This window comes from Mustela erminea, chromosome 19 (genome assembly GCF_009829155.1).
Source record: "Mustela erminea isolate mMusErm1 chromosome 19, mMusErm1.Pri, whole genome shotgun sequence".
In the NCBI taxonomy this organism is placed as follows: Eukaryota; Metazoa; Chordata; class Mammalia; order Carnivora; family Mustelidae; genus Mustela; species Mustela erminea.
The window spans coordinates 6,273,676-6,301,279 of NC_045632.1; the positions used below are offsets into that span (position 1 = coordinate 6,273,676).

General features: G+C 48.2%; 3 protein-coding genes across 8 annotated transcripts; all 3 read right to left on the reverse strand.

Annotated features, from left to right (window-relative positions):
- Positions 1–314: 314 nt before the first annotated feature.
- On the reverse strand, positions 315–14,348 carry KLK7 (kallikrein related peptidase 7). Of its 4 annotated transcripts, none has more exons than XM_032325976.1 (7): positions 9,704–9,801; positions 9,235–9,341; positions 3,956–4,089; positions 3,332–3,485; positions 2,969–3,216; positions 2,635–2,771; positions 315–1,088 (listed from the first exon to the last, which is right to left on the reverse strand). In XM_032325976.1, exons 2-7 carry the CDS (start codon positions 9,309–9,311, stop codon positions 933–935), a joined length of 906 nt encoding a protein of 301 aa, XP_032181867.1. In that variant the 5' UTR covers positions 9,312–9,341; positions 9,704–9,801; the 3' UTR covers positions 315–932. The 4 variants fall into 4 exon arrangements, with proteins under 4 accessions (XP_032181867.1, XP_032181866.1, XP_032181869.1 ...); XM_032325975.1 differs by having other exon boundaries at positions 9,235–9,345; XM_032325978.1 differs by lacking the exons at positions 9,235–9,341; positions 9,704–9,801 and adding an exon at positions 14,237–14,348.
- KLK8 (kallikrein related peptidase 8) lies at positions 12,866–18,767 on the reverse strand. 2 transcript variants are annotated; one of them, XM_032325984.1, is made up of 6 exons: positions 18,631–18,764; positions 18,127–18,204; positions 17,476–17,635; positions 17,060–17,319; positions 14,237–14,370; positions 12,866–13,065 (listed from the first exon to the last, which is right to left on the reverse strand). In XM_032325984.1, exons 2-6 carry the CDS (start codon positions 18,194–18,196, stop codon positions 12,910–12,912), a joined length of 780 nt encoding a protein of 259 aa, XP_032181875.1. In that variant the 5' UTR covers positions 18,197–18,204; positions 18,631–18,764; the 3' UTR covers positions 12,866–12,909. The 2 variants fall into 2 exon arrangements, with proteins under 2 accessions (XP_032181875.1, XP_032181876.1); XM_032325985.1 differs by lacking the exons at positions 17,060–17,319; positions 17,476–17,635 and having other exon boundaries at positions 18,631–18,767.
- A 937-nt stretch (positions 18,768–19,704) lies between these two features.
- On the reverse strand, positions 19,705–25,919 carry KLK9 (kallikrein related peptidase 9). 2 transcript variants are annotated; one of them, XM_032325981.1, is made up of 5 exons: positions 25,800–25,919; positions 25,427–25,583; positions 22,301–22,566; positions 20,827–20,963; positions 19,705–20,392 (listed from the first exon to the last, which is right to left on the reverse strand). In XM_032325981.1, exons 1-5 carry the CDS (start codon positions 25,867–25,869, stop codon positions 20,240–20,242), a joined length of 783 nt encoding a protein of 260 aa, XP_032181872.1. In that variant the 5' UTR covers positions 25,870–25,919; the 3' UTR covers positions 19,705–20,239. The 2 variants fall into 2 exon arrangements, with proteins under 2 accessions (XP_032181872.1, XP_032181874.1); XM_032325983.1 differs by having other exon boundaries at positions 25,754–25,860.
- Between the last annotated feature and the right edge of the window lie 1,685 nt (positions 25,920–27,604).

The following is a 27,604-nucleotide window of genomic DNA, read 5'->3' on the forward strand; positions in this document are numbered from 1 at the left end:
CAGGAACACTTGCGTATCCCTTTCCACCCCAATGAAACAGACTTATTTTCTCCTCCCTCACTCTTCCTTCTTCCCTTTTGACCTGCTCTTCCACTCTCTAACCCATTTTACAGATGAAGAAAACTGAAATCTGGGAAATGGATAGAAACAGGTCACTAGGCAGGAGATTCCTCCTCCCCAGCCTTAGATCTTCAGAGATTTTCCACTTTTGTTTTCAAGTTACAAAAGTGCACATCTACAGAAACATAAATGAAAGGAAGGAGGCACCCCCAACTACCACCAAATGCAGTTCATATGTGTTAGTATTTCAGATTTTATTCTGTAAACATTTCATTTTGCACAGCTAGAGTTACACACACATTTGTATCTTTCTTTTTTCATGTTCCATGATATAACAAACATTCTTGCATAACACTAACAATTCTGCAAAGTTATTATCCTTAACAGCTTCCTAATATCCCTGTCCCAAACAGGCCTATTGTTTACATAAACAATCCACTAATCTGGGACATGTTGAGTGTTTCCACTGTTTTGCTATGATAAAAAATGTGATGAATTCAAACCTTGCTCTACACTTTGGATTTTTTTCCCCTCTTTTTTTGAGTAGTATCTTCCTCAACTAGAGTCACAGGATCAACAAGTGTCTCAATCCACCTTGCAAAACGGCCTTCCGCAAAAATGACACGATTTACAGTTCCATCAGTTGAGAGTGCTGGTTTCACTGCATCTCTACCAGCACTGAGGTTTTTGTGTTTCATGCTGGTTTTAAGTCTTTGCTAACTTGATTGGTTTACACACGTGTCGTATTGCTGAGGTTTAAATTTGTCTTTGAGGAAAGGTAAAGTCAAATATGACTACAGTTCATCACGTCCTTATTTCTGTGAATTTCTTGTTGAGGGTGTATGGATGGAGAGGTGGGAGGCATGCAGAGATCAGCGATGCTTTCTCATGGTCTCCTTTATCCATTTGACATACTTGCAGACTTGGGTATAGACACCTGGGTCATTGGGTTGGCCACAAGGAAAAGTTCCCCAGGACACCAAGCCTTGCAGGGTACCTTTGCACATCAGTGGTCCTCCTGAGTCACCCTGGAGAAAAAAGAGCAAATTAGTTTCAGTTTCAGAGCAAGCACCACAGACAGACCTGTCTACGGTCGGAAGTTAATCATGTCTTTGTGGGCAGACCATGGACTTCCACCCTGGCCAATGGGAAAGACTCAAGGTCTCTGGGGGCCAATGGGAGAACAGAAGTTAGTGTTGTCATGGAGAGAACAAACCTGCTCTCTGAAGAGTTGGGCTTGAGCCCGGGTCAATGGGACCAATCACCGGGAAGGAGGTGGAGCTTCTGGGGGGTCAGAGCCCCATTTACTTTTCACCTTTAAGGACTTGGCGCCAAGCCAGAGGGAGAAGGAGTGTTATCTCCAGAGACTGGGTACATGACCTTTGCACATGAAAGGTGGGGAAAGACTGGCCCTGGAAAGCAGGGCAGGACAGGTGATATAATTCAAAAACCACAATGCAAAATGAATATGCGGCCACTGTGTTCAAAAATTATTAAGAGATCCAAGACAGCAACAGAAGTGCGCTAACTCCTTTGTGTGGGACTCCCCGAGTGTGAAGTTCTATGCCACTGCGCAGCTTGCATATTCATGAAGCCGGCCCTCACCAGGGAAAAAAGGGGAGCCGCACCGCCCATTCTCTAGAACGGACATCCCTGTCCCATTCCGCCCCAATATCTCACACACACCATCCCACCTCCCCTGAAGGCTGGAGGGGTACATGTGAGCAAAGAGAGTGGGATACTGAAAGAAGGGTGGAGAGGAGAAGGCAAAAGGAAGAGGGCGACAGAGAAGCAGAAATGCAGGGGGCGAAGAAGGAGCAGAGTTGGACACAGGCGGAGACCGGGCAGAGAGAGAGAGATCGATCCCACACAAAGAGAGGAAGACAATGTCATTCAGATACAGAGAGGAGGTTAAAAAGATGAGGAAAGGGGGAACAAAGAGAAGGGGGAGAGATAGTTCCTTCCCTAAAACCAGGACTGGGATAAAGTGGAGGAGACATTAGTTCCCAGGCACAAAGATTCAATAATTGCAGTAAATAATATTTTAATGTAATGATTGAGAAAACTCGGATTTAGTATGAGAAAGTCCATGATGAGCACGGTATCTCAACTTCAGATAAAGACAGTGTCAGGCCAGTGCTGTGCTGCACCATTACTGTAGCCTGAGGTAAATGAACAATTCAGTAAGACTGATGGCTCTTCATCGAAAATTCTGGCATTTTGTTCATCATGGACTTTTCACATGGATTTAATTTTTTTTTAATGTTTCATTAGTAGAATGTGATTTATCTTGGATCTACTTGAAGTTTGGGCTTGAAGCCAGTACCTCACTCACCTTCTGCCTGTCCTAACCCCATCTTTTCTGCCACCATTCTGCCCCATCCCCAGGGTCATGCCAGCCTCCTGGGCTCCCACTACTGCCCCAGAAAGAGAGCAGAGTAGAGAGAGTTAGGAAAACTGGCCTTGGGATGCAATGGGGGTACAAAAGAATTGCTCAGCACCAAGGTCAGGGGCCCAGATTGTGGATGGAGGGAAAGGCAGGGGATCTGGGGCTAGGGATGGGTGGAGTCTCACGTTGCAGGTGTTGGTCTTGGAGTTGGGGATGCCAGCACACAGCATGGATTTTCCCAGTAGGTCCTTGTAAACCTTCTTGCAATCCTGGGAGGAGATGAGCTTGACATCCGTGCACATGAGCTTTGATGGAAAGGTCACTGGGGGGGGGAGGGGAGGTCAGTCAGAGGCCTGGGCCAGCAGCCCCTTGAGTGCTGATGGACAGAGGAAGAGCCTTGGACCCCAAAGTGAGAGGGGACTGGAGGCTCAACACTCAAGTCATGATATGGGGTCTGACTCCTGGTCTCCAGGGTCTGAGGGGGGGAGCTGGGAGCCAGGGTCCCAGAGGCAGCCTCACCATCAGGGCTGGTGGTGGTGCCCCAGCCAGAAACAGTGCATGTGGTCCCAGGGGGTTCACAGCGAGAGGGCAGGTTGACTTTCCTCACATTCGATGATAGCCTGGCTCGTCTACTTAGCTTCACAAGCATGAGGTCATTAACGTGAGTCTGAGTGGAGTAGCCGGGGTGGCGGAAAGACTTTGTGGCACGGATCTTCTGGGATCTATTGTCACCCAGCTGATCACTGCCTATGTGCACGTTGTATTCACTGGAAGAACAGAGTGACATTTAGAGAGAAACACTATGATTGGGAGAAGGGACAGGGACCTCGAGGGAGGGGGGCAGAGACCCGGAGAGAGGGCTGTAGTGTCCCTGCCACATACCTCATCAGGCAGTGGGCAGCAGTGAGCACCCACTGTTCATTGACCAGCACACCTCCACAGTGGAGCTGATCGCCCTTGAGCAGGGCCACCTGCCAGGGGTGAGAGCCTCTTGTACATGGGACTCCATCAATAATCTTCTCCCCACTCTTGTCACCTTGGGTTGGATAGAGATAAGGAAGAAAACATGGGTAGCAAGCATCAAGCGGGCTGAAGAAGCAGCCAATGGATTTGGAGACTAAGATGGAAAGAGACAGAGAGGCATGAGAAATGCAGAGGCAGAAGCGAGGAACAGTGCAGAGAAAGTGGGACATGGAGATGGAGAGAGACAGAGGGAGCCTGGTCATAAACCAGGAGGAATATCGTGCCTGAAGGCAACTCCAGAAGCTGATAGGAATGACAATGAGTGCAGGAGATGGTCTGGAGGCCAGATGACCCCGGGAGTCAGAAGGAAGCAGGAAGAAAGGGGGCAGGAAGTAGAAGAGTCTTGCCTTCCCTGGGAGGAAGCTGCTGCAGGAGGAGGGTCCTGACCCAGGAAGTCCTTGGAGAGAGGGGGCCCTGGCAAGGGTCAGTGTGGACAATGGGAGGCCCCAGGGGTGAAGTCAGACCTCCCAGTCCAGCCCTCACCTTCTTGGCCAGCAGATCGCAGGACTAAGGTTAGTAGCAGGAACTGCAGGGACAAGAGAAGGGATCCTGCCATGGTGACCTCTCTGAGCCTCTCCTGGGGCTGCCAGGCAGAGCAAGGGTCTCTCCTGCGTGGGCTGGTAAGGACAAAGAGTTCAGGAAGCAGGAGTCCAAGCCCCCATCCCTCCTCCACCAGACCCAAGGGTCTGGGCCCCAGCCCAGACCAGCAGACCTAAAAGCCCAAATCCTCAGTTCCTCCCCCACTTAGACCCAGGAGGCCAGGCCTCCAGACCTCCTTTTCCCTTGGGACTCAGAAATGTGGGTTCCCATCTCTTCTCATCCACAAGTCTAGATTCTCAGTTCCTTTCTCCCTAACAGACCTCAAATTCCAGACCTCCAGTCCCTCATCTCTCACAACCAGGATTCCAACCCCCCTCTCTCCTTTCAGAAGCAGGAGCCAGCTTCATCCCCCACCGAATAAGGCCCCTTCTCACCTCCGGAGGGTCTGATGTGATCTCGGCTCCACTCTCAATTGGGAGCCAAGCGTGTCCAGCCCTGTGGAGGGCGGCCCTCTTATACAACCCCCGCCCCCACGCCCGCCCCCAGCGCCCTCGGGTGCGGGAGGAGCCGGCTCTGAGACGCCCCCAACCTGCACTCGCAGTTATCTCGAAGCCCTGAGGCAGCGAAAGCAATTGGCCGCACTCAATTCTTGCTTCACCCTTCCTCTCTAGGCCAGGGTCGGGCGGTACCCAGCTAGTTCGCTCCGCCCATTCTGGCCCTAAGTCTGGTGCCTGCTGCAGATGAAACCAGGTGTTGGCTCCCAGGGGGGCCGTGGGAGCAAGAGTCAAGGTACTGCAGAGCTCAGGGAATGGCCTCCTCTGGGGCCATTTTCTTGACCTCATTCCCTCTCAGGGGTGGCCTACACCCTATACCCTAATTCAGACCGGCTTGTGGGAATTTGTCCAGGCTGGATCCCCACAGTGTCTTTGAGACTGAACCTACTCCCAGCCCTAATATAGGGACATGAATTTAAAAGAGAGTGCTTTCCCTAATCCCACTGTACCAAACGCTCACTATTATCAATTTAGTCTGCGTTCTCATATTATACACAGATTTCTACCATGTTATGTTTATAACAAAGAACTCTCTACTTAAGCATTATGTAAAAAAACTTTTTTTCTCTGTAAAATACCTTTGACAATTTTTCCTCCTAGTATCTTTAGAAAATTTCCCCTTCCTTCCCAAGGATTACATAGTATTCCATTCTATGGTTGAACCATGCTTTGTGTACTGTGTTTCAAACTGGTGTATTTTGGATAGTTTTCATTGTAATAAAGCTGGAATGAATGTCTTTGTACATTCCTCTTTGCTCCTCTGCTTTTTTCAAGTATTCACTGAGCATTTACTCTGCCAGAAACTGTTCTACTCCTGGGGACACAGCAAGCAGTCAATAAAGCAGACAAAAATTCCTTCACAGAGGCTCTCCTACTGGGTGGAGGCCATGAAATACAAAAATAAGTACATAAAATATATTGTTTGTTAGGTGGTGGGAAGTGTTATGGAGAAAAATAAAAGCGGGAATAGAGATAGGGAGTTATTGGGTCCTTCGACTCTCAGAGATCCCTGAGGTTATAATATTTGGAATGATGACTGGAAGGACTCCACATGAAGGTAACATTTGAGCAAAATCTTGAAGGAGGTGGCAAATGGATCCATGTAATTATCTGGGTCGTGAGTTCCAGGCAAAGCAAACGGCAGGTAAATTAGGCAAGGGGTGTGACTAGAATGTTCTAACAGGGAGGAAATTTGAGTGGAGCTGAATGAGCAAGGGAAACAAAGGCGGGCCATGAGATCAGAGACATAACAGGACTCCAAGAACAAAGAGTCTTGAAGATCAATGTAGGACTTCAGCTTTTAGTAAGATGGGACATTGTCTGATTATTATTTGGAGGCAAATTCCTAAAAGTGGAATTGACCCCCACTTCTAAATCAGATCTCCAAAATGTAATAGGTTCCTCAGCTATCAGCCCAAATCTTATCTCAAGGCTGACCCAAACCCAGTTCTACCTTTGTTCCATAATCTGACCCATAATAGGCATTATTGTTGCTTGCCCAGGCATTCACTCCTTCTGCCTTTCTATGAACACTCTGGTTTTGCTTGGATGATCTTTTGTCCTTATCATGATGATAAATTTTATTGCACCAAACAGGAAACCCATATTCTTCTTGCCAGTGATTGGTTTAGAAATGGACATGAGGGACAATAAGGAGTGAGAGGAAGATCACTGGGGCACTTCTGGGAAATACTGTCTTGTTTTCAAAAGAGACACCTGAAGAATTCTCTTTTCTTCTGTCCGATGATGTCCCCGATGTAAATTATGGAGCTGTGGCAACCCTCCAGGAACCATGGAGCAAAGTGGCTGGAAGACGAAGCCAAAACAGTGAAGGTGGCCAGAGACATGGAGGTAATTGGGGTCTTTGGTGAGGTCTCTGAGCTAGCGAATTAACCAACTATAGATGCCTATTCATCTCGAGACTTCTTTGGGTTTCCTATCTTATTCAGAATATTTGGTTCCTAGAGCCAAAATCTTCCTTACTAAGACCTCAATAGTTAAATTCAAATCTGATCCTAAACCATGAATCCAAACCAATTCTAACTTGAATCTGTATCTTGAAACCACAGTAATCAATAAACCACTCCTGGCTCCAATCCAACTAGAGAACTACTCTCCCCAGACTCCCTCCCACACCGTCTTTCAGATCCAATCCTTTATATACTTAAGAAATACATATTGAGCACCAGCTATATGCCAGGCTGGGCTAGATGCTGAGGATACAATGGTACACAAACCTGGACAGAATCCCTTCTCTCAGGGCGCTGACAGGGCAGGGCAAAAGATAGGTAAATAATTCATAAGCAAATTTAAATTACAATATAATGTGTGCTGTAAGGATAGGCACAGGGTGTTATGAAAGCACTTCCCGGAGAGTTGGACCCAGGAGTTGACAATAGGATAAGAGTTGAAAGAGCAGTAAATATTAACTAGAATAAAATGGGAGGGGACTGGAGAGTACATCTTTTAGAAGAAATAGCATGTACAAAAGTCCTGAAATGGGGCTTATGGATAGAGCTCAGAGACTGAGGGTTGACTAGAACCAGACAATGAAGAACTATGTGAGTTTGACTTTATCCTGTGGATGATGGTGAACCACTTGGACTCTAGTCAGAAGAGTGACATAACAAGATTTGTATCTGCAAAATGTCACACTACATGCTATATGAAGGGTAGATTTTAAGGAGTTTTGGACCCATAAGGAGACCATTGCTAGGTCACTTAGATAAGGCCATTTAGGATGTGGAGATAGCAGTAAGTGGATGGATTCAGTATGTGCTTAGGAAAGAGAATCAACAGGCCTTGGGATGGATTAAATGTAGGATGTGGTGAGGGAGTCAGATGTTAAAAGTCTTCAAAGTCTGTTGAGGTTGGTGGTGCCATGGTGGTGCCATTCATTGAGAAGACCTGTTCAGATATGATCAAGTGCTTGTGAGGGGGTGAGAAAGACCTCAGTCTCTGGCTTCAAGCATAATTCTAACTTTAGTCCTTACTGTGACACAGTTCTCAACACCAATCTTGACACAGTCCAAGTCTTAACCTGAAACCTCAATTCATAACCAAACCTAACTCTTAATTCTGCTTTATCCTTGCCCAAGTCTAATTTATACCTATTTCTTGACTAAGTCTTTGACTCCAAATGTCAGCTCAAGCTATAACTCACACCTCAACCAACCTTAAACCTTGACCCAAACCCTGAATCCCTAAATATAAATCAAACTCATTCTTGACCCAAAAGTGAATGTCACCATAGCCTCAGTCCCAATCTTGACCTATGCACAACTCAAACCATAGTGTCCATCACAAACTATAATAATATTCCAGGAAGCCCACACTGACATCCTCCCTATGAGTTCTCCACAACTCACCCCAATCCTGACATTCTGACTCCAGTTCCAGCTCTATCTCATCTCCAACACAATTTCTACCTGAAATTTCATATTCACTTCTATGTCCTACTCTTTCCCTATCCCATCTTCATTTTCCCAACTCCACACCCCACCTTGACCCTTCACGTCACACAAACTCTAAAATAAATTCTACCAAATGACACCATACTAACATTGACCGCATACTGACTAAATCCAAGCTAAGTTTCCAAAATTTCTGAGAAACTTACTCTCATTAAATCCAAAATGAGACCCCAGAACTCAGGCTCCTGACTGCACCAATTCCACAGGAAGACCCTGGCCTTGAGGGGTGTCAATCTTCCTGACTTGGGCTCCCAAATAAAGTAGAGGTAGACCCCAGTTTACCTGACTTCATAGCCCCACGAGTCAGTAATCTGTATCTTTCCCTCTCAGCTTCCTAAAGAGAGGAATTTTAGCAAGACTTCCAGTTTGTTATCTTCTGCCTGAATCTCTATCCCTGGACTCCCTCTTCAGCCCCCTGCCACATCAGCCTTCTATCAGAAAGAGGAAGGGAGCTACACTCCTCGGGAGCCTTGTTGTTCATTCTAACAAACCCAGAACTTCTCCTCTGCTGTGTTCTGCATATCTATCTCTCTGTGTTCTTAATTATTTAATCTGATTTTGTTGCTAAACACTTCTTCATGAGCAGAAGGAACAAGTCTGGTGTTCATTGGTGTTTTCTTTAACACCCAGCCCAGACCAGGGAACACAGGAGGTACTTAAATAAATACTAGTTTGCAAACCACTGTCATCCACAGATTTGCCAACCTTAGACTCGGTCTTTCCTTGATCTCTGCACCAATCAGCGATGGGGTGTGAGCAAAAGAACTTGGTCTCACAAGTCAGACCAACCCAGGTGTGAATCCTAATTGCTCACCCTGTGATTTCAGGTTAAGTGACTTCATTTTTCTGAGCTTCATTTTGCCCCTCTTTAAAGTGAGTAATGGGGCATCTTGGTGGCTCAGTTGGTTGGGTGTCTGCCTTTGGCTCAGGTCATGATCTTGAGGTTCTGGGAGCAGACACCACATTGATATTCCTGCTTGAGGGGCAATCTGCTTCTTCCTCACCCTCTGCCACTTCCCCCAACTTGTGTGCGTGCTCTCTCTCTCTCTCTCCCTCTAATAAATAAAATCTTTAAAAAAATAAAGTAGGGGAGAGAAAAATTTACTCCTGAAGGTAAATGGGAGATAAAATAAAATTATGAAAATAAAGTGAATGTACACATAGCATACCCTGAATTAATATTAGCTCCCCTTACCCCATCATCCAGAATGAAGCAGCTTCCATTTCTTGTATGGCTGCTGTGTGATGTGTAAGGCGCTTCTCAGAACTCATCTCTTTTCCTCATATGGGTCCAAGTAAGGACTGTCTTCCCCATTATATAGATAAGAAAATGGAGTTTTAAAAGAGGTGCGATCACTTGAGCAAAGTCATATAGCTAAGGAATCAGAAGAGGCAGAATTCAAATGCTGAGGATTGCCCTTGTTATCATGGTTTTACAGATTCACACCCTGAGAAGAAAATTTCCCAGGGACACTGCCACACATCCTTGAAGTCTCATATGTCTCAGAATGGACTTGGAACCCTCTGGGCCTATTAATGATGCATACCCCCTTATTGGTGAGACTGCCAAACACCAGCCCTCCTGTGCCCTTTGAGTTTAGCACCAGCACCTGTTCTGAAGTCCCACACAGATACCCAGCCTCATAACTCCCTCGCCTTCAAACCTGTGTCCTGAACCATTGCCTGATGACTCATCCTCCACCTCATGATCACACCTGAGAACTGGCATCTGGTTATCCTGCTAGCTGTGCCTTGCCCTGAGGGATCCTGGATACTCTGACCCTGGAACCTCCTGACTCTGCCCCTTGGGTTCTGAAGGCCCATTGTTTCTGACTTCCTGGATTCCCTTCCCTCTTCTTTCAAGAACAGCTCTCCACTTCTGGGAAGTTGCTCTTTCATTTTGCGTAGTTCTGGTGAAAATGTCAATCATACTTCTCCAGTCCCTCCCACCTGGACACCCAACCATTGGGACTGACCCAGGCCAAGCCAACAAAAGCATTGCTTCCTCCTTGACAACAAAGATTGAACCAAGCAGGGGGCGGGGCTCAGTTCACACTGAACCAATCACAGTTCTTCTCTGGGAGTAATATCAAGATGCCAGGAGAATGGAGATCTTTGTTTCTGCTGTGTTTGTTTACTTGGGTGTGTCAGTAGCTGCTATGTTCCTTCCATCTGAAAAAGTCTGTTTACAGAGGCTAGAATGAGATCCATAGAAGAGGGAAAGAAACAAGCAAAATGAGAAACAACTCACACACATCAAAAAGAAAAACAGAGGCAGAGAGAAGTAGGCAGAGTGACAGAAAGTGTCAGCAGAGAGAGAGCAAGAGCATGTGTGAGAGCTGATTGGCTTAAGTCACCATTTCAAGTACTTGAGACTCTGGTACCTGTGTCATATCCTGACATCAGGAACCATCCCCATAACCTTCCTAGGCACCTAAGCCAGCCATCCCCTCTTGCATATAAGCCAGCTCTAACTGGGGCTCTGACATTGCTGTCCAAAAGTTCCCTAAGTAGATTCTTCCAGCTTTTGTCCATGCCTGGTGTTGTGATTTCCTCCCAGATTCCACAGACAACAATCCTATCCCTGAATTTCTGGTTGATTTTGGACCAGTCTCTTCCCCCACCTTGACCTCAGCCACATCCATCCTTTATACTATAACTCAATCTTCAAGTGTTCTCTGTTTTTTTTTTTCCCCAATTGGGGACATTTAAATATCACCTGGATATTGAATGATATTAAGGAATTATTGCTAACTCTGTAAGGTGTTGATAATGTAAGGTGTTTATGTCTTAAAATAACCTATATTTTAGAACTGGAGTTGGCAAAATTTTCTCAAAGAAGAGCCAAATAGGAGGGCACATATTGCATGGAGCACTGGGTGCGGTGCATAAACAATGAATTCTGGAACACTGAAAAGAAATTTTGAAAAAGAAAAATCAAATAATTCACGGGTGCCTGGTTGGCTCAATAGGTGGAGCAAGGAACTCTTGATCTCAGAGTTGTGGGTTCAAGCCCCATGTTGGATGTAAAGATTACTTAAAAATAAGATAATTGAAAAAAATTTAAAAATCAGGACAAAAAGAGCCAAGTAGCATATACTTTAGGCTTTGCAGACCATGAGATAAAATTGAGGATATTATGTACTTACAACACAGAGAAAAACTGGAAAATAAATTTCCAATTTTAATTGATGAAACCCAAAATACAGTAATAATTGTTTGTTACCAATTTTTGTCCAACAGGTCTATTAATGACAGAATGGAATTATTTTTGAGGGATAACATCTTGCTTAATTAGAGTTCAAAATTTATGCTCCCTATCATCAAATCAAGTAGTAAAATCTATTTTTAGCTCTTGGGAGTTGGCCCCTTGGCTTTAATTTGACATACCCTGTTTTAGACACATAAAACAAAATATTTAGGAACAATAGAATGGTCAACATCTTTTTCAAAATATTCTGACATTAGGGAAGTGTGTAGTATAGGTGAAAGGATTGGTTTTGATTGAGTTGGATGGTGGTATAGGAGGGTTCCCATACTATTTAACCTATGCTGAAATTGTTTGTAGTAAAATTCTAGAACAATTCTTTAGAGTGAGATGACCCTTGAGTATATCTCCAGAAATGCTTCCAAAGTTCCAGGAGTTTACTATCAGACATGAAAGACTTCCTTAGGATTTCTAGTATTCAGGGACTTTCACTGAGGACAGAGACTGACGCATGAGATGCCTCTTGCATACCCACACAGCTGGTGGAGAACTGCCACCGCCCACAGCTCAGGACCGAGAGAGGTCTCCTGTCAGGTGACTCTAACTACCTACTGATTGGATAGGACTGGTCACCTGACCAGAATGCAGTCAAACCACTGGCCATTTAATAATCTATTGTGTGGTCGGCTGAAGGAGAACCATTGACCTGGACCAATTGGGTTCTCTTGCATGACAATATAATCTGGGAAATCCTGGGACAGTGACGTAGTTGGTGGTAGTTGAAGGTGAAGTTCGGAGGTGGTGAAGTAAGGAGAGAGACTGGAATAGTGCAAGAGGGAGCCAACACCTCAAAAATGCAGAAGCATGGAGGAGAGAAGGGCGTCAAAGAGTCAAATAAATGAGTTAGAAGTTTGGTAGCAAGAAAGGATTGAAACATAGGTGGAAAGAAAAGAGACAGACAGAGGGGAGCCAGGATCCATCCTGTTGTGATTCATTAATATCCTTATAATAACTGCCCCCTCCAAACGCATCTTCCCCCAGACTTCAAGCCTCTGTTCTGTTGAAAACGCTCCCAAGCCTTTTTTTCTCCACACTTCAGTTTGGACAGTGACTCATTTCCTTCCACTAGACCAGAAAAGCTCTGAGCTGTGAGAAAGATTTCTGTTGCTCCTACGAAAAGGAATCTGTCGCTAAGAGTTTTGCGGGCAGCCAATGTTCCATTTCTTCATCTGGGTGGTGGTTCCACGGGTGTATATTTAGGCTGCTCATGTATTTCCTGCCCCCCTCCATTCTGCATATTTCATAATGGGGGAGGGGAACTCCCCCTCAAAACTCAGAAGCACTTCGGCTGCTCAGAAAAATGAAACAGAAGTTCTTTCAAATCTGTCTTTTGCAGGCCAGCCCATTTGGACACTTGGAAATCCTTGTGTGTCTTCTCCCCTGAAATTAACCTCCCATTCCTCCAAGCCCTTCTAGAAAAAGGGGATCACCGCAGGCAGTGGTGATAGCCAGAGTGGCCATAGGGGCCCTGGTCTATATAGACCTCCCAGCAAGGCGCAGACCCCCGTCCTCCCATTCCTCCCCGCAGGGCCAAAGCACAGACAGGCAAGGAGCCAGAGTGGGTTGTGTTTTATTGAAGAGGGTCCAAAGTTTGTCCTAGAATCAACCCCTTCTGCCTATGGTCTTCTTGATCCAGTCCAAGTAGCGGCAAATGTTGGTGTAGACACCAGGTCTCTCGGGCCGCCCACAGGGGTCTGATCCCCAGGATGTGATGCCCTGGAGAACACCACCACACACCAGCGGACCCCCGGAATCTCCCTGGATGGGGAGAGTAGAATACTTTTACCTAAGATGCCTTGTTGAACCCAGAAGTTAGTACTAGTTCTGTAGCATGATTGGTTCCCTCTAGCCAATAGGGATAAGAGCATTGTGCCCCGGGCCTAGTTGTGAGAGAGAGGGGTGGGGATTCATGTACAGGGACATGGACCGGATGTCCTAGGGCAATGGGGAACAATCTGACCAAGGAGGGAACAGAATGGTGTCTCAAAGATCCAATCCAGAAAGAAGATAGTGATGATTACATGGAAGGAACTGAGCTGATATCTCCATTGCTAGTCAATGGTGAAAAGATCTTTGCATCCAGTTAGGAAACATAGGAGGAAGGAGCAGAATTCTTGTGGATGCACGCATGCGCACGCAAGGGACAAAAGCAGGAGTCTTTTGAGAAGAGATCATTGTCTCTATGGAACCGAAACCATCCCGAAAGATTAGATTTCATGGAAGGACACTGATGGAAATGACTTCATTCCTGGTCAATGGGAAGAAAGCACCAAAGCATTGTCTTCAGAGACCAATCATTAGCAAAGGGGTGGGGCTTCCATGGGGCAGAGGGCAAACCTGGGGGAGCCCTGTGGACCCAAACTGCAGTCAATATGAACAAGAGTGTTATATCTATGGCAAATCCCAAGATTTGTTATCTTGGGTATGGGGAGCTCTTCGAGGGACCATTAAAGTCAATGGCTCCATTCCCTAGCCAGCTGGCAAGAGAACATTGCTCCCCAAGGGACCAATCAAGGCAGCCATGCTAGGGAACCCAGTCAGGTCCTAAAGAAAAGTGGCGGACTACCTAGTCAGTGGTAGAATTCGTACAAAGGACTGAGGAAGGAAGCAGGGGAGCTTGCATACCCTCTAGCCTCAGAGTCTTTCCCTCATGGATAACTCATCTTACCCCCTTATTTCCTCCCCTTTCTTCCCCCAATCCTGAAGACAAGGGTTCCCAGGAAAATGATAGCAACAATTCAACGTTCCTGAATCATGTGCTGCACACCCTGCAGAGAGAGTGTGGCCTTCTCTGAACTTTCTCCTCACTCTAGAAATAGGAGTAACCTCTCTGGGTACTAAGTATTTGAGGTCACCCTGCTGCCAAACCTTGAGCTTCTACTGTGGGGGTGAGGGACAAGGGAAGAAGGGGGTTTCAGAAGTCACTCACCTGGCATGAGTCGGCCCCATTGCTGTCGCCTGCACAAATCATAGCATCTGTGACTTCCCCGGGGTAGACATCCTTACACTTCTTCTGGGGAAAGATTTCTACTTCTGCGCAGTTGAGGGTGTCAGGAAAATTCTCTGAGGGGGTAGAGGTTGTAAGTTCCCAGAGAGGGCAACCATTTCCCCCTCAGTCCCTGTCTGGATCTAATCTCCCTTCTGTATATCCATGGCTGCCCAGGAGAGTTTTCTGACACATTTCACAGGACACATCACTTCTCACCACATTAAACAAAGCCATGGACCCTGCTGTTTTCTTTCCAACATCTAAAGAAAGGCTGTTGGACCCTACCTTCTATTTCTTGTCCTGTCATTTTCAAATTAAGTATCGGGTGATTGGGAGACATGGAGGTGCCCCCTTATGACAGTTCTGACCTTGTCTCTCCAATCTTCCCAAACCCAGACCACCAGGTCCCCAATTTCAGCTAAAGCCTTCTTCCAAATTCACCTCATCATAGAAGCCTTCCATGACCACTCTAATGAAGACACTATCCCTCCATCACTGCCTATCCTCTTACTCTCCATGATATTTCATTATAGCACTTAACTCTACCTAATAATTCATTTTATACGTGTTTGTTTATTGTTTATTTTCCCACCTAGCATGCAACTCCATAAGATAGAGACTTCAAACTGTAAAGCAGCTGGGGCATACCAGATGCTCACAAATAAATGTTGAATTAATGACTAAATGTGGAAATAATCACGTAAGATACACCACAGGGAATATAATCAATAATATTGTTACAACTTTGTATGGTGACAGATGGGAACTAGACTTATTGTGGTGATTAGTTTGCAGTGTCTACAAATGTCCAATGATTATATTTACACACAAAACTAATAGAATGTTGTGGCAACTATACTTCAATTAAAAAAGAAAGAAAATGGAATTAATCTTTCTTATTAAACTTTGAGCAATAGACTTGAGGGGGGGGAAACTTCTATCTATGTTCCAGAAGCTGTATACTCACAATCTCATTGATTGCTTTTTGAAAGAGGGATGCAGAGACAGCTGGGTGGCTCAGTTGGTTAAGCATCTGACTGTTGGTTTTGGCTCAGGTCATGGCCTCAGGGTCATAGGATCGAACCCCACATTGGGCTCTGAGCTGAGTGGGAGGGATCCTGCTTGAGATTCTCTTTCTCCCTCTCCTGCTGCCCCTCTCCCTGCTCTCTTTCTCAAATAAATTGAGAATTTTTTTTTTAAGAAAGAGGGGTATGTTCATTTGCTCCATCATTCATTCATCCATGCATTCATTCAAAAAATATTTATAAAGCACCGACTATGTACCAGGAACCATCCTGAGCACTAGGAACATACAAGGAAGAAAATAGATTTAAGAGCCCTTTTGGAGCTTAAAAATCTATGATCTATCTATTACCTAAAATCTATGATCTAACCTTAAAAATCTATCATTTTGCAGATGAGGCAAATGGGACAAGAGATGGGAAGGGGCTTGCCCAGAGGAAAGGGTTTGAACTGACCTGACTGATTTATGAGCAGTTGGGTTTCCACAGCATTCCATTGTCCCCTTAGAAGTACGTTCTGACAGCTAGGGATCTGAATCCTGTCTTTGCTTGGAATTTCCTGGTGAATCACATGCCTCTCTGAGCTGAGCCTCAGTTCTCGCTGTGAAGGAGGGTGAGGGTCTTCTGGACTCCGAAGCCCCAAAAGGAGGACCTCAACGGAGGTCAAGACTTTGGGTCCAGAGTGAGGAGGGGGCTGGAGACCTAGACTCTGGGTCTTGGGAGGGGAAGGGACTGGATTTCTGGTTGTGAAGGAAGACAGTCTCTGGCACCAGGAATCATAGGTTCAAAAGGGAGAAGATGCTTAGGAGCTTGTTTTCTTGGGCCACTGAGGAGCCCACATATCCTAAGTCTGTTAAGAAGATTATAGAAAATCCTGTGCAAGGAAAGATTTCATAACATGGTTCTCTCCATGGGATGCCTGGGTGGCTCAATTGGTTAAGCATCTTCTTTCGGCTCAGGCCATGATCCCAGGGTTCTGGAACTGAGCCCTGAGTTGGGAATCCCTGCTCAGTGAGGAGTCTCCTTCTCTCTCTTCCTCTGCTTCTCCCCCCTGATCTCATACTCTCTCTCTTGTTGTCTCTCAAATAAATAAAATCTTAAAAAAAAAGAAAAAGGGGGTGCCTGGGTGGCTCCGTGGGTTAAGGCTCTGCCTTCGGCTCAGGTCATGATCTCAGGGTACTGGGATCAAGCCCCACATCGGGCTCTCTGCTCAGCAGTGACCCTGCTTCCCCCTCTCTCTGCCTGCCTCTCTGCCTACTTGTGATCTCTCTCTCTCTATCAAATAAATAAATAAAATCTTTAAAAAAAAAAAAAAGAAAGAAAAAGAACATGGTAGTCTCCACCATGAAGGAGGCATGCATTCTTTTTTTTTTTTTTTTTTAAGCTGGGTGTGGAGCCCAAGTTGAGGCCTGAAGTCAGGCTGTTGAGATCGACCTGAACTGAGATCAAGAGTCAGACACTGAACCAATGGAGCCATACAGGCATCCCAAGGAGGCATGCATCCTTTACCCACTCATTCACGCATCCATTTTTGGGGGAACCTGGTTTAACGATCTGCTATTTTGCTTCCTTTCTCCCACCACTCCTGTTAATATTCTGGCCTTCCAGGTTTCCAACATGGGCCACTTGTGCATCTCAACCACACAATCACTGTCCCTTCTCTATCTCCTTCTGGAGGCAAAGCTTTGCCAATGGCTTGAGGTCCACTGGGCCGGCCAGCTCCTCTGCTCCCTCCTACTACCTCGGGGGCTGGTGACAGTGCCCCAGCCTGAGATGGTGCACTTCTGGCCAACTTCAGGGCAGTGATCCGTCAGGCTGATGGGCTTCACTGTGGGCCCCAATGATGCCCGACCACGTAGTCGGATGAGCATGAGATCATGGCTGTGGTCCTCATTGCTGCCGTTGTAGCAGGGGTGTTGGATGGACTGAGCCACAGCCATTTCTTGCTCTGATCTGTCCTTATTCTTCAGGCTGTGATCCCCCAGGCGTACTGTGTACTTCCTGTAATGGTGGAGAGTAATTTGGGACCCAGGCAGGAGTCTGGGACCCCAGTCCCCTCCTCCCTTGGCCCTCTGCATTCAGAGGCGGAGTCTCCAGCTCTTTTCTCTCCCCCTATCCCCAGGTCCCAGGCCACCTCTGCCCCAGGCATCCACTCACTGTTTTTTACAGTGGGCTGCTGTAAGGACCCAGTTGTCATCGATGAGGACACCCCCGCATAGCAGCCGGATACCCTGGAACAAGGCTGTCTGCCAAGGCTGCGAATGGGGCTTACACTCCTGGCCGCCCAGCACCTTGGATTCCTGTGCCCTCAAGTGTCCTGCAGCAGGAGGGAGAGGGTTTGGATCGTCACCCCCTGGGACAGGGCAGAGGCCAGGAAAACCCACTGTGGGTTCCAAAGGACATTGAGCAAGTTCTCCACCTGCCTCCTCACATGTCCACACCGGGACTGTGAGGCCCCCAGGTTGCACAGGCTGTCACACACAGAGGCACACGTCCACTCATTGATGCCCATGAGTCACACCGAGTCACACACCCGAGCACGCTTCCACATGTTCCCACATGCGTCTGCACGCCCTGAATACTGTGCATATCTGCACCCCTCAGCAAGCAGCCCTGCCGGCTTGGTGTGCTCCTGCAATATGCAGCATAACCTGACACACTCCTGCCCACTGCCATGTGTGCATGCCTCCATCCACCCAGGAAAGCCCAAAGGAGTTCCCACATATGATAGCATGTTTCACATCTCCCCGCATGCCATCACCAGCACCTACCACGGCATTCCTACAGGCTCCCGCCAGGCCCCCTCACCTGCCCAGGCTTCCAACAGCAAGAGCAGGAACATCCAGGTCCAGACCGCAGCAGGTGAGGGATGTCCCATGGTGGGATCTGGCAGAGGGAGAAGTCAGGGCTGAGAAATGAGGAGGGAGGAGCCCTAAATCCTAGGAGAAACTTGAAGTAAGGGAGCAGAGCATCTGGAGCCGTTCTTCTGCGTCCTGCAGGTGGAGGGGACTGGGGACCCAGCTTCTTAGGTCTGAGGGAAAAGGGACAGACCCCAGGTTTCTGAATCTGAGGAAAGGTGGTGGGGGCTGGATTCCTATATTCCCAGGAATGGGAGAGTAAAGAGTCCCAGACCCCTGGATCTGAAGGAAGAAGGAACTTGGAATTAAGATTCCTAAGCCTTGGGAGGAGGGGGCCAGGGGCTAGATTCCTAAACCTTGAGGAAGGAAGGGGTCTGAGATTGGGGGTCCTGAGTCCTGGAGGAGCAGGGGTCCCGGGGCCTGATGCCTGTGTCTAGGAACTTTGGCTTCTCACCTTGCAGAATCCAGGGGGCGGGGTCACCGACTGATTCAGACCCAAAGGAAGAGGCCCCAATACTTCAGCTCTGTCTGCCTGGTACTAGGTTCTGGAGGCTTTTAACTGGGAATCCCCGCCTCCTGCTCCGCCTCCTCCCGCTCTGGAGCCGACAGAGCATCAGGGCACTGGAACCCTGTGTAAGAGTGAGGAGGGGCTGAGGGGCTGAAAAGGAAACACTGAGGTGGGGAGTGGTGGCTAGGATCTGGAACTCCTCAGGCTTGGGAAAGGACATCAGTGCTGTGACTTCTGGGCCTGAAACAGAAAGGGCCAGTGACCCGGACAGCTGAATCCAAGGGAAGAGGGGCCTGGGGACCTGAATTCAGGGTCCAGGGGAGGTAGGGGTTGGGGGGTCTGAACTCCTGGGTCTGAGGGAGTAGGGAGCTGGAACCCGGAATCCTGGGTCTGAGAGAGGAGGGGGGCTGGGGACCTGCACTCTGGGTCTGGAGGAGGGGGCTGGGGGAAGAGAAACTGGGGGCCCAGAGCCCTGAATTGAGGGAAGGGAGGTTAAGTCTGGACTTCTGGACCTGGGACGGGAAGGAATGGGGTTCTGGGCTCCTGAGTCCGACGGTGGATGGGGTTGGGACCTGAACATTTGCGTCTGGGGTGGAGGGAGAATAGGCCTGAATTTTTGGTCTGAGGAAGAAGGAGGCTAGGGACTAAATTCTTAAGTCTTTTTAGGAGTGACTTGGAGCCTGGGTTTTTGTGGGAGCAGGGGATTGCTGCCACTAACTGGAAGTGGAAAAAAGGTGAGTCTTCTGAGGGAGGATCGGGCCCCGCCCGCTGCCCCCTGAGAGGTTCGGGATCTGGGAAGGCAGGTTTGGGAGGCACCGTGACCTGGTTTCCCCTTCCCCTGGGGGCGACGGGACCAGCCCAAGCAGAACCCAGCGGCCTTGCTGCAATAGAAGCTGATGGAGACAGACTTTAGGCAGGACCTACAAGGGGTAAAGGGGGATTTGCTGTACGGTGGCTGTTCCCTGTTTACCCACCGCCGCCCACCCGTTCTTCCTTCATCCCACAACATAGGCAGACGGAAGGCGCGGCTCCGCGCGTTTATTGTAAAATCATCCATTGACTCTGGATGAATTGAGACCCTCCCTCAATTTCTCTCAGTCGGGTGCCCGCCAGGATTCAAACGCCCAGGGGCGCGGGCACAAGGGGCGGAGCCCGACCACGCCTCGGAGCCTTGTACCGGACGCTACAGCGCCCCTGACGTCACGGGGGCGGGCTCTCCCACGGAGGAGGCGGGGTTACAAGAGATGCGGCCCAGAGGGGAAGTCTCATTGGGCAAAGTTCCGAGGGGAGGAGCAGTCTGCTGGAGGTGCTCCTGGCGCGGAGCCACAGGTGCAGCTGCTCCACCGGGTTGATGCCCGCTCCGGTGACATCACAGAGGCGGAGCTACAGGGCCGGAAGTGTCTCCCCGCTGCTTTCCGACGGGGCGGGCCCTGAGGGCGCGGAGCCTCAAGATCCGAGGCGTCTCGGGGCCGCTGAGACCTCTGCGGCTGGAGTCCGGTTGTTTCCCGCTACCCTGAGCCCACCCTCCTCTCTTGGTCGCCCAAGGCATGAGGGCTCAGTTGTCCTCCATGGTTTTGCGGATCCAGTCCACGTAGTGGCACACGCTGGTGTACACCGCGGGGCGCCAGGGTCTGGAGCAGGGCTCGGCACCCCCAGATACCACACCCGCCAGGGTCCCGTCGCAAACCAGGGGGCCCCCAGAGTCACCCTGTGAGCGGCAGAAGAGGAAAGAAACTGTTAAGCAGGTGTTCATATTACACTGGCCACTTCCTCTCAGGAGGCCCCGTGTCCTCCTCTCCTGACACCTTGGCCTCTAGACATCTAGGGCTAGTCCCTCCTCCCTCATACCCAGGAGTATGAGCTCATAGCCCTCACCTCACCCCTGCACTTAGCACTCTGGGATCCTAGTCCCCTCTGTTCCCCCAAGAACTTAAAGTCTGTATTCCCAGTCCTCTCCTTTAGATTCTGGAGTCTGGGCCTCCAGGAATCCTGGCCCCAGTCCCATCCTCTCCCAGAACCCAGGTGTCCTGGGTCCCTCCGTGCTTTCATCCATGAATTCTAGGGGCCCCCAACTCCCTAATTCCCTAGGACCCAGGAATCCGGCAGGATATCCATTCTGCTCCTTCCCAGAGTAGCTCTCACCTGGCAGGAGCCCCGGCCCCCCTCCCAGAGGCCGGCACAGAGCATACTGTCCGAGATGTGGCCCGGATATGCCCAACGGCAGAGGTTGTGATCCAGGATGCTGATGTTGGCACACTGTAGCGTCAATGGGTACTGCACTGTTAGCAAAAGAGATCCACCCATAGTATCAACAGTTGTGACCATCACACTCAGAGTCCCTCCACCCAGACCCTCGGACCCACAGAGTCACAGCAAAAGACTCTCAAAGATAGAAACAAGACACAGCGACAGAGAGAATCATACTGTGAAAGAGAAACAGATGGTTGAGGAGAGGGGGAGAGCCAAAGAGAGAAACAGGGAAACAGAAAGCTGCAGAGAGCCAAGAGCCAAGAAGAGATACATACATGATGTACAGAGAGAAATAGAGACCATGGCAGCAGATAGACCTCTTAAGGGGAAAGAGATTCTCAGAGGAAACATGAAGAAAGAGAAAAGAGAAAGAAATAGGCCCCGAGATGCCAAGGGAGAAGGCAGTGAGAAAGACAGGAGACATTCATGGTCGTTGACAGAGATAGAGATAAAGACTTAAGAGATAAGAGAAACAGACAGGGAGAAGCAACATGTAGAAAATAGATATGGACATAGATAGGCATAGACCCATGTGTATAATCCAGGGGCACAGATACAGGTCGGCTTGACCGGCAAATAGAAATGGGTGGAGAGGGGGAACCTAGGTGGCTCAGTCAGTTAAATGCTCCCTTAGACTCAGGTCATGATCCCGGGGTCCTAGGATGGAGTCCCACATGGGGCTCCCTGCTCTGCGGGGAGCCTGCTTCTCCCTTTGCCTCTGCCTGCTGCTCCCCATGCTTGCGCTCACTCCATCTCTCAGTCTGTCAAATAAATAAATAAAATCTTAAAAAAAAAAAAAAAAGTGGGTGAAGGGGACCAGACAGACACAGCAGCCAGTAGGGGGCACTGTAGCGGCCCAGAAAACCCACATCTGGTCTGGAGGCGGCAACCACCACTGATTGATTCTGCCGGATGGTCGGTGTTTGGGGAATGTGGGTCCTGCATTGTCAGCTGTTTGGATTTTCTCAGTAACTGCAGAAATTTGGCTTTTATGTAAAATCTCTCAAGCTCAAACTATTTTTTCAAGGCATTTTGAAAGCCAGGACTGATGTGGGAGGCTCAGTGTGGCTAATGAGTGGCTGATTTGTGACTCTGAGAGACTCAGGCCTCATTTCAATTCTATGAAGTCTATATTTTCATATTTAAACATCTCTGAAATGAGGGCGTGTCTTCCAGTAAAAGGTGTCATACAAGGATTCACAGGAACTGTATCCCCTATTCTTAGTGGTTGTAAATAATGCATCTTGTAACTTACAGCATCTTGGATTTTTTCCTTATCTATCTATCTATCAGATGAAAAGACAGAGACAGAGATTCAGACCCTCAGCATGAGCCACAAGGGATTGAGTTCTGGGCAAGGTTGTACCCTTAGGACTGGACACAGCCCCCCAGCCTGAGATGAGGCACTGGGTGCCTGGGGAGACGCAGGTCTGACTGAGGTTGAGGGGTTGCACAGCAGGTCCCAGGTGAGCCTTCCTGGGCAGACGGATCAGCATGATGTCATCACTGTGGTCGTGAGCCCTGAGGTCCTTGTTGAACCCAGGGTGGGGAAAGAAGTCCGTGGCCCGGAACAGTTGCTCTGGACCCTCCCATTGCCAGAGGTGGTGCTCCCCAAGGCGGACCCACAGATACCTGTTGGGACAGGCCTCAGAGGTCAAGCTGGGTGTCCACCAGGATGATAGGTGCTCCACAAGCCACATGTTCTCTCTGGGGCCCTGTCATTTCTGTATGACCCAGAGTGCTGTGTGATTTTAAGCAAGGCACACACCCTCTCTGGGCTTCAGCTTCTCACTCCAACACTTTGTGTGCCTCTACCTTTGTAGCTTTCCCCTAAAGGCTCACACCTCTTCCTAGTCCCTAAGTAAACCACCTTCCTTCCTGCTCCACCTGGAGCCTTGATGGTGACCTGGGTCCCCTGGAACGATGCAAGCACATGGGGGCTCCACCTACCACACAAGAACAGCCCCACCCCCCCACCCCGACAGGTCTGGTGGCTTCTGTGGGGAGTGGCTCTGTGTGTGTGTCCATGTTTGTGTGTGCATGATGGGGGATGAGAAATGGAAAATCCCCAAGTTTGGGGTCATCCATGGCCTCAGGCTTTTCTTGTCAGCCATATCCCTCACCCTCAATGCATGTCTTCCGACTCAAGCTCTCAGTCCACTTGTTCTGCTCTGGGTCTCTGCCCTGGACAGCTGGGGGCTCTCTGGGGATGTGCATGTCCATTCCTTAGCTTCTGACCTCTGACCTTAGAAACCCAACTTACGACTAAGAATTCGGGATTTGAAGAGTATGAGACATTATTTCTATCTCTGTCTCCTCATTGCCTGGGCTCCATATCTGGAAAACAGTCTTTCCCAACTTGTTCTCAAGCCCGAATCTTTTCTACCTCTATATCTCTGCTTCTCTCCTTAGTCTTTGGAGCTGAAATCTGAGTATTCTAGCCTTCTGTACAGACCTGAGCTGAAAGAGGTCCTGTCATGGAGCAATGCATGATGGGAAATTCCCACACAGCATTCTGGGCTTCATTCCTGGAGGGAAAAACATCACAGCAAGATGGGCTACCCCTTTCCATAGGTAATATAGAAATTCAGGATTTCTGCATCAGGTAGATTCTAAGATTCTAACACCCTAGGAATCCACGATTCTAGAATTCTACGTCCTAGAATGTTATGAATCCAATATTCTATGAGACTGATGCGCTGCCTACTGCACTAAGGAGGCAGGTATAAATCCAACATTCTAACATTCTAGATTTCTCTAGGTCAAAAGCCTAGGGTTTTAAAATTATCTGAATGAAATCAAGGACCTAAAGAGCCTGGAATTCTAGTATTCTGAGACTATAAAATGTATTTCATCAATCTAGAATTCTATAGTTCTTTTTAAAAATTTTTTTATTAAAGATTTTATTTATTCATTTATTCGTCAGAGAGAGAGAGAGGGAGAGTGACAGGCAGAGGGAGAAGCAGGCTCCCTGCTTAGCAAGGACCCTGACACGGGACTCTATCCCAGGACCCCAGAATCATGACCTGAGCCAAAGGCAGATGCTCAATCAACTGAGGCACCCAACTATCCCTAGAATTCTGTAATTCTATGATTTTGGAAATTTAAGAATCTAGGTTCAAATAGTTTGAGACTCTAGAATTCTCTCAATGTAAATTTTAGGGATTTTAAGAATCTGAAATGATAGCTTTCTAAGATTTAAGATTCTAAGATTTGTTTAATTCACCAGATTCAAGACATTTATGCATATAAACTTCTAGAATTCTATTGATTCAAGATTCTAGAATTCTGCAAGTGACAGTATTCTAGGATACTGTGAATCAAAAATTCTAGGACCATGAGCTTCTATATTCAACGGACCTAGCTAGGATACTGAGCCTAAGATTCTAAGATTGTGCTCTCCCATACAACTATTGAGCATTTGACATTGAGACATGCAATATGTGTAAAATGCACATCTGATTTCAGAAGTGTAGTATTAAACAAAAAGACTGATCTATATCATTAATAAGTATTCAAAAATGGATTGCATACTAAAATAATGGTTTGACCATGACAGACTCTTGACTCTGGGAAACAGACTGAGGGTTATGGAAATGAGGGAGGGAGTTGGGGGATGGGGTAACTGGGTGATGGGCATTGAGGAGGGCACATGAGCTGATGAGCACTGGGTGTTATACGCAACCAATGAATCACTGAACATTACATCAAAAACGAATGATGTACTATATGTTGGCTAATTGAATTAAAATTTAAAAAATTAAAATAAAGTAAAATAATGGTTTGAGCATGTCAAATTAAATCTATTATTAAAATTAATGTTAATTTTTTTTAAACTATTGTAGTATGTCTATTAGAAAATTTAAACTTGGGGCGTCTGGGTGGCTCACTGGGTTAAGCGTCTACCTTTGGCTCAGGTCATGATCCCAGGGTCCTGGGATTGCCCAGGGTTCTCTGCTTGGGTTAGGAGTCTGCTTCTACCTCTGCCCTTCCCCCACTCTTGCACACACACACTCTCTCTCTCTCCCCATCACTCTGCTCCCTCAAATAAATAAATAAAATCTTAGAAAAAAAAAAAGAAAATTTAAATTTAACTATGTGGCTGGAGATATATACCCACGGAGCTGCCCTGCTCTAGACTCCTAAGATTCTACCAGTTTGAGTCTCAATTCTAGAATTCACTGAAACTGATGTCGAATCTCACAGATCTGAGATTTTAGGAGTTTGTGACTCTGGATTTTTCTGGGTCTCAGCCTAGGTTTCTAAGAATTTTGAATTTTAGATTCTAATAATCAGATTATTTGGGACTCTGGAATTTGGAGGGTCAACTCTAATTCTAAGAGTTGAACTTTTGGGAACAGAAATGAAGGCCAAATCCTTCCCAACCACAGCTCCCTCCCTCCTCTACTAAAGGCCCCTTGCCCCCCCCCACCCCTCCCTTACCTTCAGCACTGTCCCTCTCCCTCACCCCAGTGGTGCCCAGGTCACTCACGGCTTGTGGCAGTGGGCAGCTGTGAGCAGCCAGCGGTCACTGATGAGGGAAGCCCCGCAGAAGAGGTGGGTGAGGTAGAAGAGCCCGGCCTGCCAGGGCTGCGAGTTGGGGCGGCATTCCTCAGCCCCGATGGCTCGGGTGTCTGCCCAGCCATGCCCTGGGGTGGGGTGGAGGCAAAGGGGTCAATGAAAAGCATGGTAGGAGGGCTGGGGAGACCTGCTAGATGCCTACCAGGAAGGACCTGAAGTCTGGCGGGTCAAGGGCAAGCTGGCTGGCGGGGGCACAGGGATCGTGGAGAGGCAGCAGGATGGATGGCTGGAGCCTCACCTGCCAGGAGAGAAAACAGAGCACAGCCGAATCCCAGCCTCATCACCTTGGGGCGCCTGGGTCTTGAGCATGTGTTCAGGCTGCCGGCCGTGCTTCTTGAAGGTAAGCCATGCCATCTCCTTCCTCCTCTCTGGGGCCGCCCCAGTGATTAATCTGGGTTGGGAAACGTCCCAGGGGGAGGGGGAAGCCCTGGGGCCTTGACTGGGGGCCTTGGAAATGGAGGCAATGCAGGGGAACCCTCCCCACCAGTCGGATGAGCTGGTGGCCTGCTGGGACAGGGATGAGCTGAATGAGGGAGGAGCCCTGGGATGTGGAGTCTTCCTGAGATCTCCAGAGAGGGGAAACCTCATTCCCATGACGTCAGGATGCAGGACCTGGATGCAGGATATTCTGGGGTCTGGAGGAGGAAGAGGGAGAGAGGGGTGCCTGGGTGGCTCAGTGGGTTAAGCCTCTGCCTTTGGCTCAGGTCATGATCTCAGGGTCCTGGGATGGAGACCCTCGGTGGGCTCTCTGCTCAGCAGGGAGCCTGCTTCCCCCTCTCTCTCTGCCTACCTCTCTGCCTACTTGTGATCTCTGTTCGCCAAATAAATGAATGAAATCTTAAAAAAAAAAAAAAAAGAAAAAAAAAGGAAGGAAGGAAAGAAAAGGGAAAGAAAGGTGATCCCTAAGGCTGGGTCCTGAAACAGAAGCAGATTTATCTTGAATGAAGCTGTGGTGAGCGAGGATCTGTGCCTGGGGATATGTAGGAGGACCCCCCACCTCCACCCCCACAAAAGCAGATGAGGATTGGGAGAAAGAACAGAGACTCAGTAGGAAGGCAGGCCTGATTGGGAAAGACAGGGAAAGAGAGCAAATTAAGAAAAGAGAAAAGGACAGAGGTACAGAAGGATTCAGGGTGAGGGAAGGAGAGAGAGGGAGAGACACAGACTGAGCAAGCCAGAGACCACAAGAAACCACGCACGTGTGCACCCCCTACAGAGCCCTCCCTGTTCTGGGCATTTGGGCCCCTTCCTGCAAGGACAAAGGCCTCTCCTAGAAGGTTGAGGAAATATGGTCCAAACCGGATTGACTCACTCTTCTCATAAACTACCCTACGCCTTTCTTCATATCCTTATCACCCAAGACCCACATGCTCAGCCTGCCTGGAACTAAGCACTTTCCTTTTTTCTTAACACCACGAGATCTGGGCCAAGTTCTGAGAATATTGCCCTGTTTTTTCATCTCCTCGCCTCCACTGTCCTCTCCATCAGTCCATCCCCCCTGCCTCTCTCCCCATCCCTCCTCCTCATCAGGTAGGCAGCCCTGCAGGGCCAAGCCCAGATATGATTCAACTCTATGTCCCCAGATCACCCATTTGGAGCTGAGCTCTCAGGAAGCCTCAGGAGATGTTAATTAAATGAGTGAATGTCTTTCTCCATATTCTTTTCCTGGTACACTCCTACTGGTCCTTCAAGATTCAACCTAAATGCACCCTCCTCCAGGAGGTCTCCTCTGATTTCTTGAGGAAGAATGCATCTTTTACTGCCCTGGACACTCACAGGCTCCTCCACTTTCTATTGATGTAAACCTGATTATCACTCTGGGTCTGGGCTCCCCTGGAATGTGTCACTTGGTTTAGAGCATGGACTCTGAAACTGGACCACGTGGGTCCAGATCTCAGTGCTGGCAATTATGAAGTGTGTGACTTTGGGCAAGTCACTGGACCTCTCTCAGTTGACCTATATATTAAGAAGTAATAGTAATCCAGGTTGGGGTGGGGGGGCGGTGATTGAGTTAAATAACCCACATGAAGTACTTACAACAGCGCCCAGCACATAGCCAGAATTCAACACATGTGTTAAGTCTATCCCT

Coding starts and splice junctions, on each gene's coding strand:
- KLK7 (XM_032325976.1), bottom strand. CDS start 9,311: ATGAGTTCTGAGAAGCGCCTTACACATCACACAGCAGCCATACAAGAA. Junction 2,772..2,968: donor CACCACCACCAGCCCTGATG/GTGAGGCTGCCT, acceptor TCCCCCCCCCAG/TGACCTTTCCATCAAAGCTC. Junction 1,089..2,634: donor CCAAGACCAACACCTGCAAC/GTGAGACTCCAC, acceptor TTTTTTCTCCAG/GGTGACTCAGGAGGACCACT.
- KLK8 (XM_032325984.1), bottom strand. CDS start 18,196: ATGGGACATCCCTCACCTGCTGCGGTCTGGACCTGGATGTTCCTGCTC. Junction 17,320..17,475: donor GCAGCCCACTGTAAAAAACA/GTGAGTGGATGC, acceptor CCACCATTACAG/GAAGTACACAGTACGCCTGG. Junction 13,066..14,236: donor ATGGGGCCGACTCATGCCAG/GTGAGTGACTTC, acceptor CTCCCCATCCAG/GGAGATTCCGGGGGTCCGCT.
- KLK9 (XM_032325981.1), bottom strand. CDS start 25,869: ATGGCATGGCTTACCTTCAAGAAGCACGGCCGGCAGCCTGAACACATG. Junction 20,964..22,300: donor GGCTGTGTCCAGTCCTAAGG/GTACAACCTTGC, acceptor TTTTGCTAACAG/TGCAGTACCCATTGACGCTA. Junction 20,393..20,826: donor GGGGCCGGGGCTCCTGCCAG/GTGAGAGCTACT, acceptor TGCCGCTCACAG/GGTGACTCTGGGGGCCCCCT.